The 13,901-nt window shown below is 35.8% G+C and overlaps 1 protein-coding gene across 1 annotated transcript; it reads right to left on the reverse strand.

Moving 5' to 3' along the window:
• Positions 1 to 10,150: 10,150 nt before the first annotated feature.
• LOC129237234 (uncharacterized) lies at positions 10,151 to 13,293 on the reverse strand. Its single transcript, XM_054871817.1, has one exon. It carries the CDS (start codon positions 12,837 to 12,839, stop codon positions 12,399 to 12,401), a length of 441 nt encoding a protein of 146 aa, XP_054727792.1. The 5' UTR covers positions 12,840 to 13,293; the 3' UTR covers positions 10,151 to 12,398.
• Positions 13,294 to 13,901: the final 608 nt, after the last annotated feature.

Genomic DNA, 13,901 nt, shown 5'->3' on the forward strand with positions numbered 1-13,901 from the left:
AGTTCCTTTTCGCTACTAATTCACTTCCTATTGGGGTGCTGCGTGCTTTTATCGACTAACCTGAGTGTAGGTCATGTCTTTGTTGACTTGCTTGTGGGGTGGAACTTTAAATGAAATATATCGCACTTGTTACGTTAAAGTGTAACAACTCAAAATCTGAACATTTTCAGTAGAGACGAAAAACTGTTTCCGTAAATATTAATAACACTGTGCGACAGTGAAAATATACTTTTATAGAGACCTAGTACAACTTGTAGGTATAGTAAAACTAAGAAACATGGTATAGGAGAAATTTCCAATACACCCCCAAAATCTCATTTTATGGCCATAAAACCGTTTTTCAGTAGGTTGATGTGAACAATCACTCCTAACTTCGCCAATTTCCATCCGATTTCGAATTTGTTTTTTTAGTTCGAAAGAACAAAAACAAGCCTTTTTGACAGTGTGTTGACAATTTTTCTGAAATGACAACTGACGAGACTGTAGACGGAAGTATTCGGAATTTTTTTATTTTTTCTCTATTTTTTCAACTTTGACATCATTTTTGCGATATTATCCGATATTGAGGATTTTTTTTAGTACACTACTGTTATAGTAAATTTAATTTCGGGTCGAATGAGCTATATTTGACTGTAATTTAATTAAAATTAAAAGAGTTGTGTGAGTTTTAAGATTTTATTTTTTTTTACTAATTTTATATGTAGGCATCGAAGCATGAAAATGAGAACAAGTGTCATTATAAACACATAATATTTATTGGAGTGTTGTGCAGTGCAGCACTGTACGGTATGTGCGGTACGGTGCAGTACACAACGGAACTGGTTCCAAACTAAAAAATGCATTGGAAACGGCCCTTTGGAGTTTAGTATGGTACGGTACATTTGTCATTCTCTTCATCAGTTTTGAGTACTTCTCTGGAAGAAATTCGATCATCATCATTCATCTGAAGTCGTCATCAACTAAATTCCATTGTTTAAATCGAGAAGCGAGCGTTTCAGATTGTCTTCCCGATAGAAGTAAATCACGAGAAAGATCCTGAAAATCTGAATTTGATACAATGTGTCGTTCTGAAGACTTAGAACCAGACGGAAAGTACTCTTCATCATCAGGTTTATTGTTATCACTTTGATCATCATCAGCAATGAGTTGAACTTCCTTCAGTTCATGTCCTGCAGTTGAGTCAATCATATCGTCCAAGACTACGGGGTTCTTAACAGTTGCAACATCAGCATACTTTATGTGCTTTCGAGCTTTATAATGATGGCCGTTTACGTATCTATAATAACGCATCAAAACATGTCCTTATTCCCATGTAGCGTAAAGTTATACCTTCATACCAAATTAGTAAAAAAAAAATAAAATCTTAAAACTCTATTAATTTTAACTCAATTACAGTCAGATATAGCTCATTCGACGCAAAATTAAATTTACTATAACAGTAGTGTACTAAAAAAAATCCTTAATATCGGATAACATCGCAAAAATGATGTCAAAGTTGAAAAAATAGAGAAAAAATAAAAAAATTCCGAATACTTCCGTCTACAGTCTCGTCAGTTGTCATTTCAGAAAAATTGTCAACACACTGTCAAAAAGGCTTGTTTTTGTTCTTTCGAACTAAAAAAACAAATTCGAAATCGGATGGAAATTGGCGAAGTTAGGAGTGATTGTCCACATCAACCTATTGAAAAACGGTTTTATGGCCATAAAATGAGATTTTGGGGGTGTGTTGGAAATTTATATACCATGTTTCTTAGTTTTACTATACCTACAAGTTGTGCTAGGTCTCCATAAAAGTATATTTAATTTTTTTTTTTTGTCACACCGTGTAATATATTACAAGGAAAAAAATATGTAACTCCACGAAAATATCATTAAAAACAATATAACGGTTGTTTCATTCTTATTTGTTTAGTAGTTGCGCTTAAATAACAAATTTTTGAGTTGTTACTCTTTTCCTGAAATTTTTTTATACACTTAGTGGTATATTTTAAACAAACCGTTTGGTTGTAAACAGGCACAATTCAAAATGTTACACTTTATGTGACACAAATTTGTTCAAACACTTGGAGACAACTAAAAATGTAACTCTTTAGTTGAGACAAAAGAAGTCGTTCTGAAAACAAAGAGAGGGTATTAACGGTTTTTTTTTAACGAAAGACTAGACAAATCACTGAACGATTTTTACAGTGGGTAGAGATGACCACTGTACATTGTTTTCTTGCAAAGAACTAAAATTTGGAAATTTTGAGTTGTTACGCTTTAACGTAACAAGTGCGATATATTGCAAACCTATTATTAAAAGGTATAGGTTGCTTTAATTTTATGCGTTGTTTTTTGTGCGCACGTACATACATAAACATAGTTTATGGTTGGCCAGTGTGGAATTTTTCGTACTGACTTAATCAATTTTTAAATGATTTTCGTTTTTGGAGCAGTTCAACAAAATGCTTTTGAAGGATGAGAGTAAAAGGCCAAGAACTGTTGTTGTATATTAACATTTCTCATGCATGCACGGGAAATGTAGCGGAATGATAGTCCTTGGACAGATATAAATCCGATGCGTGCCGATAACGTAAAGCTGACTGGCGTAGGAGCGTACCAAGAACCGCCAATCCAGCAGTTTTAGCTAAAAATAGTGTGGTGTTTGAACTACAACGGCAATTTGACTGCAAAGTTTTATTAAAAATAACTAATATGAGGAAAGCAAAAACTCTAACTTGCACTATTTGTAATATGCACCTTAAAACTCTTGTCAATACATAAGCCAACAAATCCGTTTGAATAGTAAATAAATAGCCTCTCCTAGCCTTTTGATAAATATTGCAGTCGCTTACATACCATTCAAATGACTGTTTCTGCTTTGTAAAAAATTTGTATGTTTCCTTTTTTATTTGAAAAATAAAAAATGTGGACGTTTTTGATTCGTTCTTATTTTATTTTAGCAAATGAGTAATTATTAAATAATTCACTTATATTCTGTCGTTTGGAAACCTATAATTTGCTCATTTTATTTTTCGTGCATTTAAGTGGTGCATGCAACACGTAACATGTAACATGCAACTATTTTTGAATATACTATAAGTTCGTAGATGCCATTGTGCTTTGCATCAATAATAGCAGAATTGTAATTTATTTTAATTTACTTAAATTTCAATGCATTTATTTTCTCAACTATTCTGTTTTTCTTCAAATTAGTTGGCATAACGCCCGTTTGGCGAATCATTGCATTCATGGGCTGTTATTTTCAGCCAGTTTTGGCATCTTCAAGTACCTGAACTTTTTTCATGCCCAAGAATGTAGGTATTTGCGTCAAAATTCATTAAAATATCCCCCACAACGCGACAATTTTCCATTCAGAGGATTGTAAAAAAGCAAATTAGTACACACATGCAAATCATTGACAATACGTTTAATTACATGTATATGCATACATATATTTTGCTAATTTTATTAACAACCAGTCAGCCTAAAAAGAAATTTGCTTTTCACACATTGATAATAGTGCAAGTAAATAGATTTTTATATTAAGAAAATATCACCTGTATGAGTTTTGAAAAATTCTGTTATTGTTTACCCTTTCAACAGCTCTGACAGCTGGCGTTCAACACCAAATTACATAAATACTTGAATCGATTGCTAATTGAAATTGGAATTTTGGTGTTAAAAATATATTTTTGCTACTGTTGTGTTTATGTCATGCACGTGTTACCTGCGTGCTTTGTACAATGTAAGTAGTTTGCAACTAAAAATGAGTGCAACAAACGAAGTGCATTCGGCCGAAGGTCAGATCTTTGCATACTCACCTTACCTTGACAAGAACCGCATGCGTACTTCTGTACGTATCTCTGTTCATATCCCCATGCATGTGCATGGATTTATACATACATATATATGCATATTATCGTCTGTCTTCTGCATTCTGTCTGCTGACTGCTACCACTGCAGCACTTGCAAGTATTCACATGCCCATGCATAAGTATTACACGATGTCGGCTTGCGTCCTAAGCATAGTAAGTCTCGTGCCCAGACAGTGTGCAGAGAGTGAATATTGGTCCACTGCTGTGGGCAGACCTACACATATGTAAATAGGCGGTCTTATTGTCTTCATGTTGGTATATATAAATTTTAATTTTATGTAAAATCGTTTGTGAGAAACTCACACACAAGCGTTTGCGTCCACCTATGTAAATGAACTTATGCGCCGACATATTGGGCGAATATATTTAGGTACACAATAACTTTTTATAGACTTTTTATAATTTTAATATTCATTCAAGTTATTTTCGTTCGGCCTATAAATAACCTAAAAAAGGCGTGAACGACCACATAGTACGTAAGCTTTTAATACACCGATTGTAGCAAATATAAATTTGGGCGAATTTTGAATCCGTTTGAATGGAAAATAATATACCTATGGAGCAGAGCACCGGAAATTCTGCAAACAACGACTGTTACCTACCTCCCTCCACGGCTTAACGTAGGCTAATGACCGGTGGAGAATGCAGCTAAGACGCATTTCTTATTGCAATGTAACCGCCCGCCCGCATTTTGAAGTATGTAAGAAAAATCGTCTAATAGCAGTCACTTCTCGGCATGAAATGGCAAACAAAAACTCCCATTCAGGGAAACGTCCGACAAATCAAAATCTATTGTAATCGCAATTCAATCTCTTCACGCACCTATTTCCGTAATAAGTAATTAACAGCGGCAAGCACCTTCAGAGAAAACCTAGAAATGCACAAATGGCTGATAGGCGACCCTTATCTGTGGGCAGCCCTGCCAGTGAGCTTAGGGTGAGTGCGTGTAAGAAACCAAATAGGGAAGACTGCTGGATGTTCAGTACCATAAAAAGTTTGCCTTGCTACTCTTGTCCATACATATTTACGTGCATATAATTTGGTATAAGTGGGTATATAAGGGATGGCTGCGCGCATTTTTCTATTGGGCTGGAGCAACAAAATTAAGTATAAAGTTTTTCAGAGAGTTATTTAGTTGAAAATAATAAAAAATATTCGAACGCTAGAGAAATAGGTAAAAAATATATTTATTATACATTTTTTCTCATTTACTGGCGAAAATCTAGCCATCATCAGAACAATTCGTCTCTGTCGGATTGCCACTAATCGTGAGCTAAAAAGTAATTTCATTGGTTAGTTCTGGGTGTTGCTACAGGGTAGTGCATGCACATATAAATATACCACTCAGAGGGTGCATGAAGCTTTAAAACAAGCAGGGATAACTTAATTTAAAAAAATTTTATAGGGCTAGTGAAAATTCGCTGGGGCTGTTGCTGCTTAATATTGAATGCGAGTAAATATCTAAAATCCATTATTATTTTTATTATTATTATTTTCATTACTAATATATATGTTCTTATTACTGTTATTATTGCTGTCTTACCTTTTGCTCAGATGGAGCCCTTATTCTTTCAAACCTGCTTTGCTTCATGGAGCGATTAATGCTTTTTTGCTACCCCGCCAGGGGTATTATTGGCATACTTCCGCATTTACTTCTACCTTAATTTACATACATATATATATGTAGGTATGAATATGTGCGTCCACCTTTATTACCATAAATTGCTTACATTTGCACATACATACTTATATGTACATACATATATACATATCTATTCATAGGTTAAGTTTTTTCTATGCTCGACTGAAATGAATGCGGAAAACTACTTACTGCTTCGCATTTCGTTTTACGGCAATTTCCAATATCTGCAGAAAACACCAATAAATGCAAAATTGAGGGAGTTACCGCACCTTTACCGAGGAGATTTCACAGGTTTGTGTTTTTGCAGACCGATTTTCATGGTTTTTGAATTGTCAATCAGAGCAAAACTGAGTGAGTTATAGCGTTTCTACCAAAAGTTTATATGTCAAAGTTTCAGGCCAATCAGAGCAAAATTCAGGGAGTTACAGCACTTTTACCGAGGAGATTTCGCATGAGCATTCACTGGCTGTGGTTATAGCTGACAGCCATTCAATTCACATTTATTAAATCATAAAACTCTTGCGAAACAAGACAGTATGACAAGCCGAACAGAGATATAATATCAGCGTCAAATTGATAAAATTGTGTACATAAAAAGCAACAACAATAAGAACTATTATCTAATTGCCATAAGTGCATATATAGTTTAATAATGGACTGTCTAAAGGTGCCTACTCTCATAAACATATTTATAGTATGCCTTTTATTTTAGCGTGTTTCTAAGCTAACAGTGGGTGGGTGGTTGGTTGAGTACCAATTTAACCAGACAAAAGATATACCATACATGTGAGGGTAGGATATGTAAATCGGGTTTGCACTGGAAAATTGCAGTTAAACATAGGAAATTGTTAAGAAAATGACAGCTAAATTAGGTAAAGCGGTTTATTGCCTTAGATTGGCATAGTAACAATTTATTAATGGCTATCTACAATGAAAAAGAGAGCGCGTGAAGCTGCATACATACATACATATGTATATACATATATTCTTCATCAGGTGCTAAGTGCACTTAGTGAAGATATGCAGGCGAGGGAAGCTTATGAGGGCAGCTATGGCTTATCATCACCAATGGAATTATGCATAGAAATTTCCAGTTTTTTTTTTTTTTATCTAGTGAAATTATAGATGGGAATCAAGTTTTCAAAATCTGGTCGCTCATTCGCTATGAATGCATTGTATTTATTTCAATATATGTATACATGTACATAGATGAGCCAGCGTTGGATATTTCCTTAAAAATAAAAAAAAAATCGAGTATTCGTTATATGGAGAACATGCACAGGAGCGCTAGCAAAAAAGAAAACTGAAAAATCAACGTGATTTCCGAGCTATTTGCAGCATACATACCCTATGATCAGAAAGTACCGGGTGGGAAGCAACACACATGTGCCAACGTTTAACTCAGTCCTCCATGCACCCTGGTAGGCCGACGAAGGCCTTGTCTTTGACCTCCTCTATCGGCTAAAATCTGCTTCCACGAAGTGGTAAATTCAACTTGGGAAACAAAAAGAAGTCCCACGGGGCCATATCAGGTGAACACGATGCTTGCACGATGGTAATTACTTCGTGTTTGGGCAAATAATCCAGTACAATTTGGGCTCGGTGCGATGGCGCGTTATCATCACGCAAAATCCAAAAATTGTTTGCCCACATTTCCGGCCGTTTGTGAAACGCTTCAAAACGGATAAATAATCTTTAATGACTGTCTGGCACGATGAAAGGTACTCATGGTGCACTATGCCTTGGCAATCGAAGAAAACAGTCAACATCACCTTCCCCGTACTTTTTGATCATAGGGTATACCAACACTAATTAAAAAGTGTAATATTTTGATGAAAATTTGTTGCATTTTTTTTTTTTTGATATTTTGGAAAATTAGCCGTATTTAAAATAAAAATTATTAAAATTATTTATGAAGCAAATTAATTGTCAAACCTTTTCAAAAAGTCCTAGTGCTATAGTTAGTCAACTATTTACAGAACATTTAATAATTAATTGGTCCTCCATGTTTATTAATAACTTCAAAAATACGTTTTGGCACTAATTTTCACTAATTTTTTCGGTAAAGTACGGCCCAAATCGTCCTAAGCTTCCTTAATGGCCAATTTGAGTTCTAGTACAGTCTAATACTGGTCTCCTTGCGTTTTATTGTCCTTAAGTAAGGCAAACACACACGTATCTGGGCCATGTAGGTTGAGTTTTTCTTCATCGGAGAAAGTTTAACGATACGTTTTCAACACAAGCGGGCACACTGGTTTTTTCCCTTTTACATAATCTGTGTTGCGAAAATTTGTGATGTGCCTGGTTGTCGCTGGAAGACCCAGCTTCCCTTCTATTTGAGTCGAACTTAAAAGAACGTTTTGTGGCTTCCTCTTCAATTCGGTTTATTTGGCTGCTACGTTCTCACGCCATAATAGTTGCATTTGTTTTAAAGAGCGCACTACTGCTTCTGATCTTCCACTTCTTCGCCCAATCTCTCGATTTGAGCAGCCTCTTGGTACTCTGAAAAAATCTTAAAAAGCATAAAAAAGCATTAAAATAACTTTGCCCTTGAATTGTTGAAAAACTTACCAATTATCATTTTTAAAAGCAACGTTTTAAGTATAACAACGACGCAGCCTGAAATTAGCATGCAACCTAGATTTCCGTTAGTTTGACAAATAATATGAGTTGGTAGCTTTTGTGAGCAATACATTGAGAAAAGAGAGAGAAGGTAGTAAAGCTAAAATTAAGAGTGCGTGTGGCACTGAATGTGTCTCTGTATTTTAAACACCATTTTGTTTCTGAAAAAAAAAAAAAAAAATTTTGAAGAATGCTTTATTTAAATATTTGCCTTACTTATGTACTTTATTTTATTTCAATTATTAATAAAATTCTAATTACATTTTTGGTGGCATATAATCGTATAATCAAATGATGGATGTACATAAATACATATGTATGTATGTATATGACTATGCAAGTACCAAATTACTGAATTATATGAAAAAGTGCTGAATAGCGTCCATTGCTTCATGCAAAGGGTTTTCTAAATTTTGCAGGCGAATTCAATTTTTGTTTAGGTAAAATACTACAACTGCAAAATATTATAAAGTGGCGCATAATTCTCGCATTCACTATTTATTTTAAGATTTCATTCATGAAGGTCATTTGATAGTCACAGCAAGCCGCAGTAATATTTAATTATTGCCAGAAAGTGAAAAATATGTTTTTCTTATTCTATATGTATGTGCATATGTATATGTATGCATTTGTATATATACGTAAGGAAAATCCCATTGAATGTTTTGTTTATTTGTTTTCATTTAATTTTGTAACTCGCCTAGTTGTCGCCAGTTCAACAAAGTGTACGTGCGCATACTAAAATACATATATATTAGTGTATTATATATGTATATGTATATACTTGTGAATTTGTTCTAAATGGCATATCATTTGACGCTCGATGGCACCGAGCGTATACAATCGCTCACTTGACTCACGAAAAAGAATCGAATATTATTTTAATACTCACTCGCATACCAATACTATTTGTTCATACACACATACAAGCATATTTATTACCCTTATGTGTATTGAGGATATGTCGGAATTTCTCTAAAGCTTTTTGCACAGCAATAAATGATTGCTGTGACTTTCTGGCTGGCCATCAAAATATGTTTGTCGTAGATGTGTTGGGAGCAGTTTGGCCAAAATTCATCATTAATTTTTGCTATTTTATTATAAAAACTTATTCATTCAAGAATAAATATTTATATGGTGTGTGCATTAGCTCGAATAAAATTCTGAAAAAGGTCGAACTATGTCTATATAAATCCATATATATATACTTACAAACACATACACATATATATGAGTTTATATTATATGTATATACTCATATAATCATGCGATTATCGTACATCCCGGGGATTAAGTGCAGAGCTTTTCATTCCTTTTCATTTCTCTCAAATTATCTAACAAATTCTTAGGCCTTAGGGCCTGCATACATTTTCATACTTATGCAATGAAGCCATTAATAGCTCTGTAAATAAAAGTATGTAAGTAGTTTGCAGCACTTGTTCCCAAGGCACTCAGCAATACTGGGTGAAGGCCTGCTGCCATTATGGAAAAATTCACAAAAGGAATATTTCCAAGGCATAGTTGAGCAGCCTCGTTATTAAATATAAATCCCACTTCGAGTAAACGATGTCATAGTGAATGTAACTTACACATATACTCACATACATGCATGCGCACACAGCCAAATATCCAAATGTGCATTTGGAGATGAGATTCCTTACCAACTTAGTGCCTTTAATGGCACACCCAGACAGTTAATTGTTCCAACGGAATTTAATTACTTGTGTAGATAATTTTAAGTATTCCGCCTCATACCTTTACGTTGCAACCAATATTAGTTCCCATTGGGCTTCGAAATTGACTTAATTTCGTTGTGCTTGGTTCAACGCTTGGCTAGCTGGCAGTTGACTGTAGGCTATAATTGTATGTAACTTTCTAAAATAATAAGCCGTGTTTCGCGCTAGAAATAGGTTATTTGATACTTGTGCCTCAACTATTTTCTCATATTTAAGTGTGAAAAAGGCGCCTTCCACTGGTACAAATTGGCGACCCAGCGCGATGTTTCCAGTAAAATAAAACAATATGGAAGTTTTGATTTAAATATTTATTTAATTAGTTATGTAATTCAGGGTATCCAGTAAATATGTATTACTTAGTATACAAATAATTTAATGTAGACATGTATAGGTTGTATACATTTACTTGTAAAGCATTTTTACTTAACTTAGACATTAGAAGCGAATTAACTACATATATATTGTTTTAATTACAATTTTTTTTATTGCTTCAATAACAGTTATTAATATTATAAAGCAGAAAACTTTGAGTTAAACTTGACAAGTCTATTTTGTTTATTTATTTATTTTCTTATTACAAGTCAGCACTTATATGTATGTAGGTGTGTATATAGTATTAGCAACTAGTAAAAATGTATCTTCTCTTTTATCTATTAAAGAACCGTAAATGGGCTTCCAGGACCATGTGCGGGATTTGTATGGCTTCTCGCTAATTATTTTTTGCTTTCACGCAAACTGTGTTTTTTCTGTTTCGCAACTTTCCCCTGTATCCCCACATTTTCATGGCAGCCCAAAAACAATTTTACAATATTTGTGTTGTTATATAAAATAATTTTTCTTAATACTTTTCACTACAGAGAGATTAGGAAATGGCAGTTTCAACATTGTAAGTTTTCGTGTTTTTTCTAAGGAAATTGGAAGCATTTAGTTCCCTGAAAACCGTTTGAAACTTTATTTTATGTATTCGTCTCTTAAGCTCACTGACCTACTATACTTTTTCTTGAATTTTGAATGCAAGCCATCGGTAAGTGTGCATATTAATACAAATTTCAGATGTATGTATTTTCGCTGTTATTTCCACAACCAATTTCTCTATTTAATTTCTTACTGTATCACACTGCATTAATTCAAATATAAAAACAGAATTATTTTTAAAGAAAAATATTGCCCAAACATGCTTAATAGTTGATACAAAAAATATTTACAAAATGTAGAATTTCTTATACGTAAGTCTTGTCTGTCTTTAGAATTAGTGTATATTTATGTGATAATTTTCCCTTACCATTTGTCGAATGAGCCCAAAAGTAGCCATTTTCAGTGAAATTTCGCAAATAAGTACCGTTGAAGCGCATTTCCACCACAGCATTCGCCTGCCCAGATTTAGCTGCATGCATTCAACGTTTTGGGCTCGATGCCAACTTGCTACACTTTTGGCGGCGCCCTCCTTCATCCTTCATCCATTGTCTGTTTACACTTTTCAACTACTCGCCTTGAAAATGCCGACGCGCGCGTGACCTTGCATTTGTGTGGACAGCGACAGTTGTTGCTGTCACAATACTGATCACGATATGCACGCGTGCACCAAACTGCAGACAGACGATGTGTCGGGGACTCAGTTGGATTTTGAGCGCAGGTCTGCCACGCAATTGTTCCTTTACAAATCTTTCTCTTTCCTTTAGGTTCGCTTGCAAACGAAACTAAGAACTGCTGTAGCGCCCTGCTAGAAGCAATACGCATCAAACATCTAAAGCCAACGCTGTAGCCACATGAAACCCAAATTATAGCTGAAAGCGCACAAACCCGCTCTGGTCTAAATATGTTGTCTTAACCTGGCGCGCTCTTCGAACTGAACCGTGAAGTTGAACGGCGCAGGAAATGCATGCGTTTTCGTATTTTACGACCGCGCCCTGTCGCCTCCGTTTGCTTTGGCTTCTCTGCTACTTCCGATTTAGTGCCAACAACATGACCATTTACTGTGGTCGCGTTCTTAATGCGTTTTTGTTGCACCTTCCCTCCTTCTGTAAGCAGTTGTCGTCGATCGCCACCTCCAAACAAACTTGAACCATCCGAGCTGGAGTATAATTCAATCGTAGATGAGGATCCGATTTTACCTACGAGTGAGTGCTGCGCTGCGACAGTGAGCTGCATTTTGGCGAATTTTTTGTGACAACGCTTTAGATTGGCACGCGTTAGTGGCGCCGTGATGCGACGCCCAAAGTTTGTGACCAATGAACTCGGCGCTCCAATGGTGTTATCGTCTTCGAAATTTGGCCAATCCTCTGCGTCTTCAATAGCATCTGTATCGACGATATCGGAATTATCACCGATTCCCTTGTGGGTTGTGGCGGTATCCGCCGACGCGCAGACAATATCACGGCTGGCCGACTGACGTCTACTCGCACTACTTTCGGGGCTATCGGGTTGCCATTGCTGCATTTCCCTATTATATTTGAAATTATTGTTTTCTGCTTTTGTTGTGCTGCCATCATCATGGGGATAGCTGCTACTACTGTTGCTGTTGTGGAGAACGTTTTCGCGTTCTCATGATCGTTTTGCGCTGTCCTTACGAAAGGACTTACGCAGCTTCTCGACCAGTCGCAAATGAAATTTTGTTACATCATTGTGACTTTCCACTGAATTTATGGTCTTGGGTGGACTGGAGGCCTGGCTGAAAGAACGCGTAGGCGAAAGGACCCCAGCGACCGACGAGTGCGATGTACGCGATGCGTTGCGAGGGAATGCGCGTGATGATTGACAACGCTGCATCTGCATCCGATAGGTGTGTGAAGGTGAGGTGGCGAAACTCTCAGACTTGCATTCAGATACTTTGCGAACACGTCCATTTGGCGGCCCACCTACAGCGGAAGACAATGTGGGTGCGCCACCATTTGAGCTGGTGGTGGAGCACTCTGAAGTCTTGCGCGACCGACTATCCTTATAAATGTCATAGTTGTTCTTCATTACAGGCATCATGAAAGCCATTTTGGTGTGAATTTTAAATTTTAAATCGTTATAGGAACACAAAGTACGTGTTTAAATTTAGATTCAACTGCAAAAGGCACTCCAATATAGCAGTCACTCGTTTTACTATTCTTGTTGTAATTTTCCTTCTAGAACTTTCCAATGACTGCGTTCCGCTTCACTTTTCCAATGACTTTGCAATGCACTTCTTTGCTTCTATATCAGATTCTTTCCGGTGATGAAATTCGTTGCACTTCCACACACGTAATAATTTCGCTATACAAGCAATAGCTTTTCTTGCAAGTATACAATTTAGGTACAATAACGTGCTTTATATACGCATACAATTCACTTTTAACCACTTCACTTTTGTTTTGCTGATGATTTTCTATTTTTCTTTGGTATCCGCTGTTTTATTCCCCGGTATTTTTGTTTTTATACGTTCAAGAGTTCCAATACGAATGAATGGACTAGGTGGTGTGGTTGTATTTTATAGTAAATCCAACGATTGCAACGAGCTGCAACGAATGGAAGAGAGAACAAGTTGTTGAGCGCTGCAGAGAGTGAAAAAGAAAAGGCAATGAAAAGAAGATAAATTAAAAGCAAATGCTGAAAACAGTGAACACCGCACGGAGTCCCTTACCGTAATCCCTTACCTTGCACAAAAACTCACCCCCGAGAACAACTGTGTTCTTTTAATTACACATTTACACAATACATCGGTTTGTGTGTGTATGTGTTTGGTTGTATCTACACAATGTTGCCATTGATATTTTTGCTTACACACCTTTTCACACATCCGCGTTATCAGTTACAATTTTTCATTGTTTAATAAACCAAAGCCAAAAACCAACAAATGCAAATAGTTCATTTATCTATAATTAACATTATTCAACAGTATTTTAAAGCTATTTTAACAAAAATTATCATTTTTCTAAGTTTATTTTGTAAATAATTTCGAAATGTACTGCTTGGCAACACTGTGTGGTGAGAGGTCAATCAGCTGGGTCGGTATTACGGGATTTTTTTAACAATCGTGAAATAAAATCTACGGTACTACGATACGGAAGGAAGAACTTTTCA

This window comes from Anastrepha obliqua, chromosome 2 (genome assembly GCF_027943255.1).
Source record: "Anastrepha obliqua isolate idAnaObli1 chromosome 2, idAnaObli1_1.0, whole genome shotgun sequence".
NCBI lineage: Eukaryota > Metazoa > Arthropoda > Insecta > Diptera > Tephritidae > Anastrepha > Anastrepha obliqua.

Coding starts and splice junctions, on each gene's coding strand:
- LOC129237234 (XM_054871817.1), bottom strand. CDS start 12,839: ATGGCTTTCATGATGCCTGTAATGAAGAACAACTATGACATTTATAAG.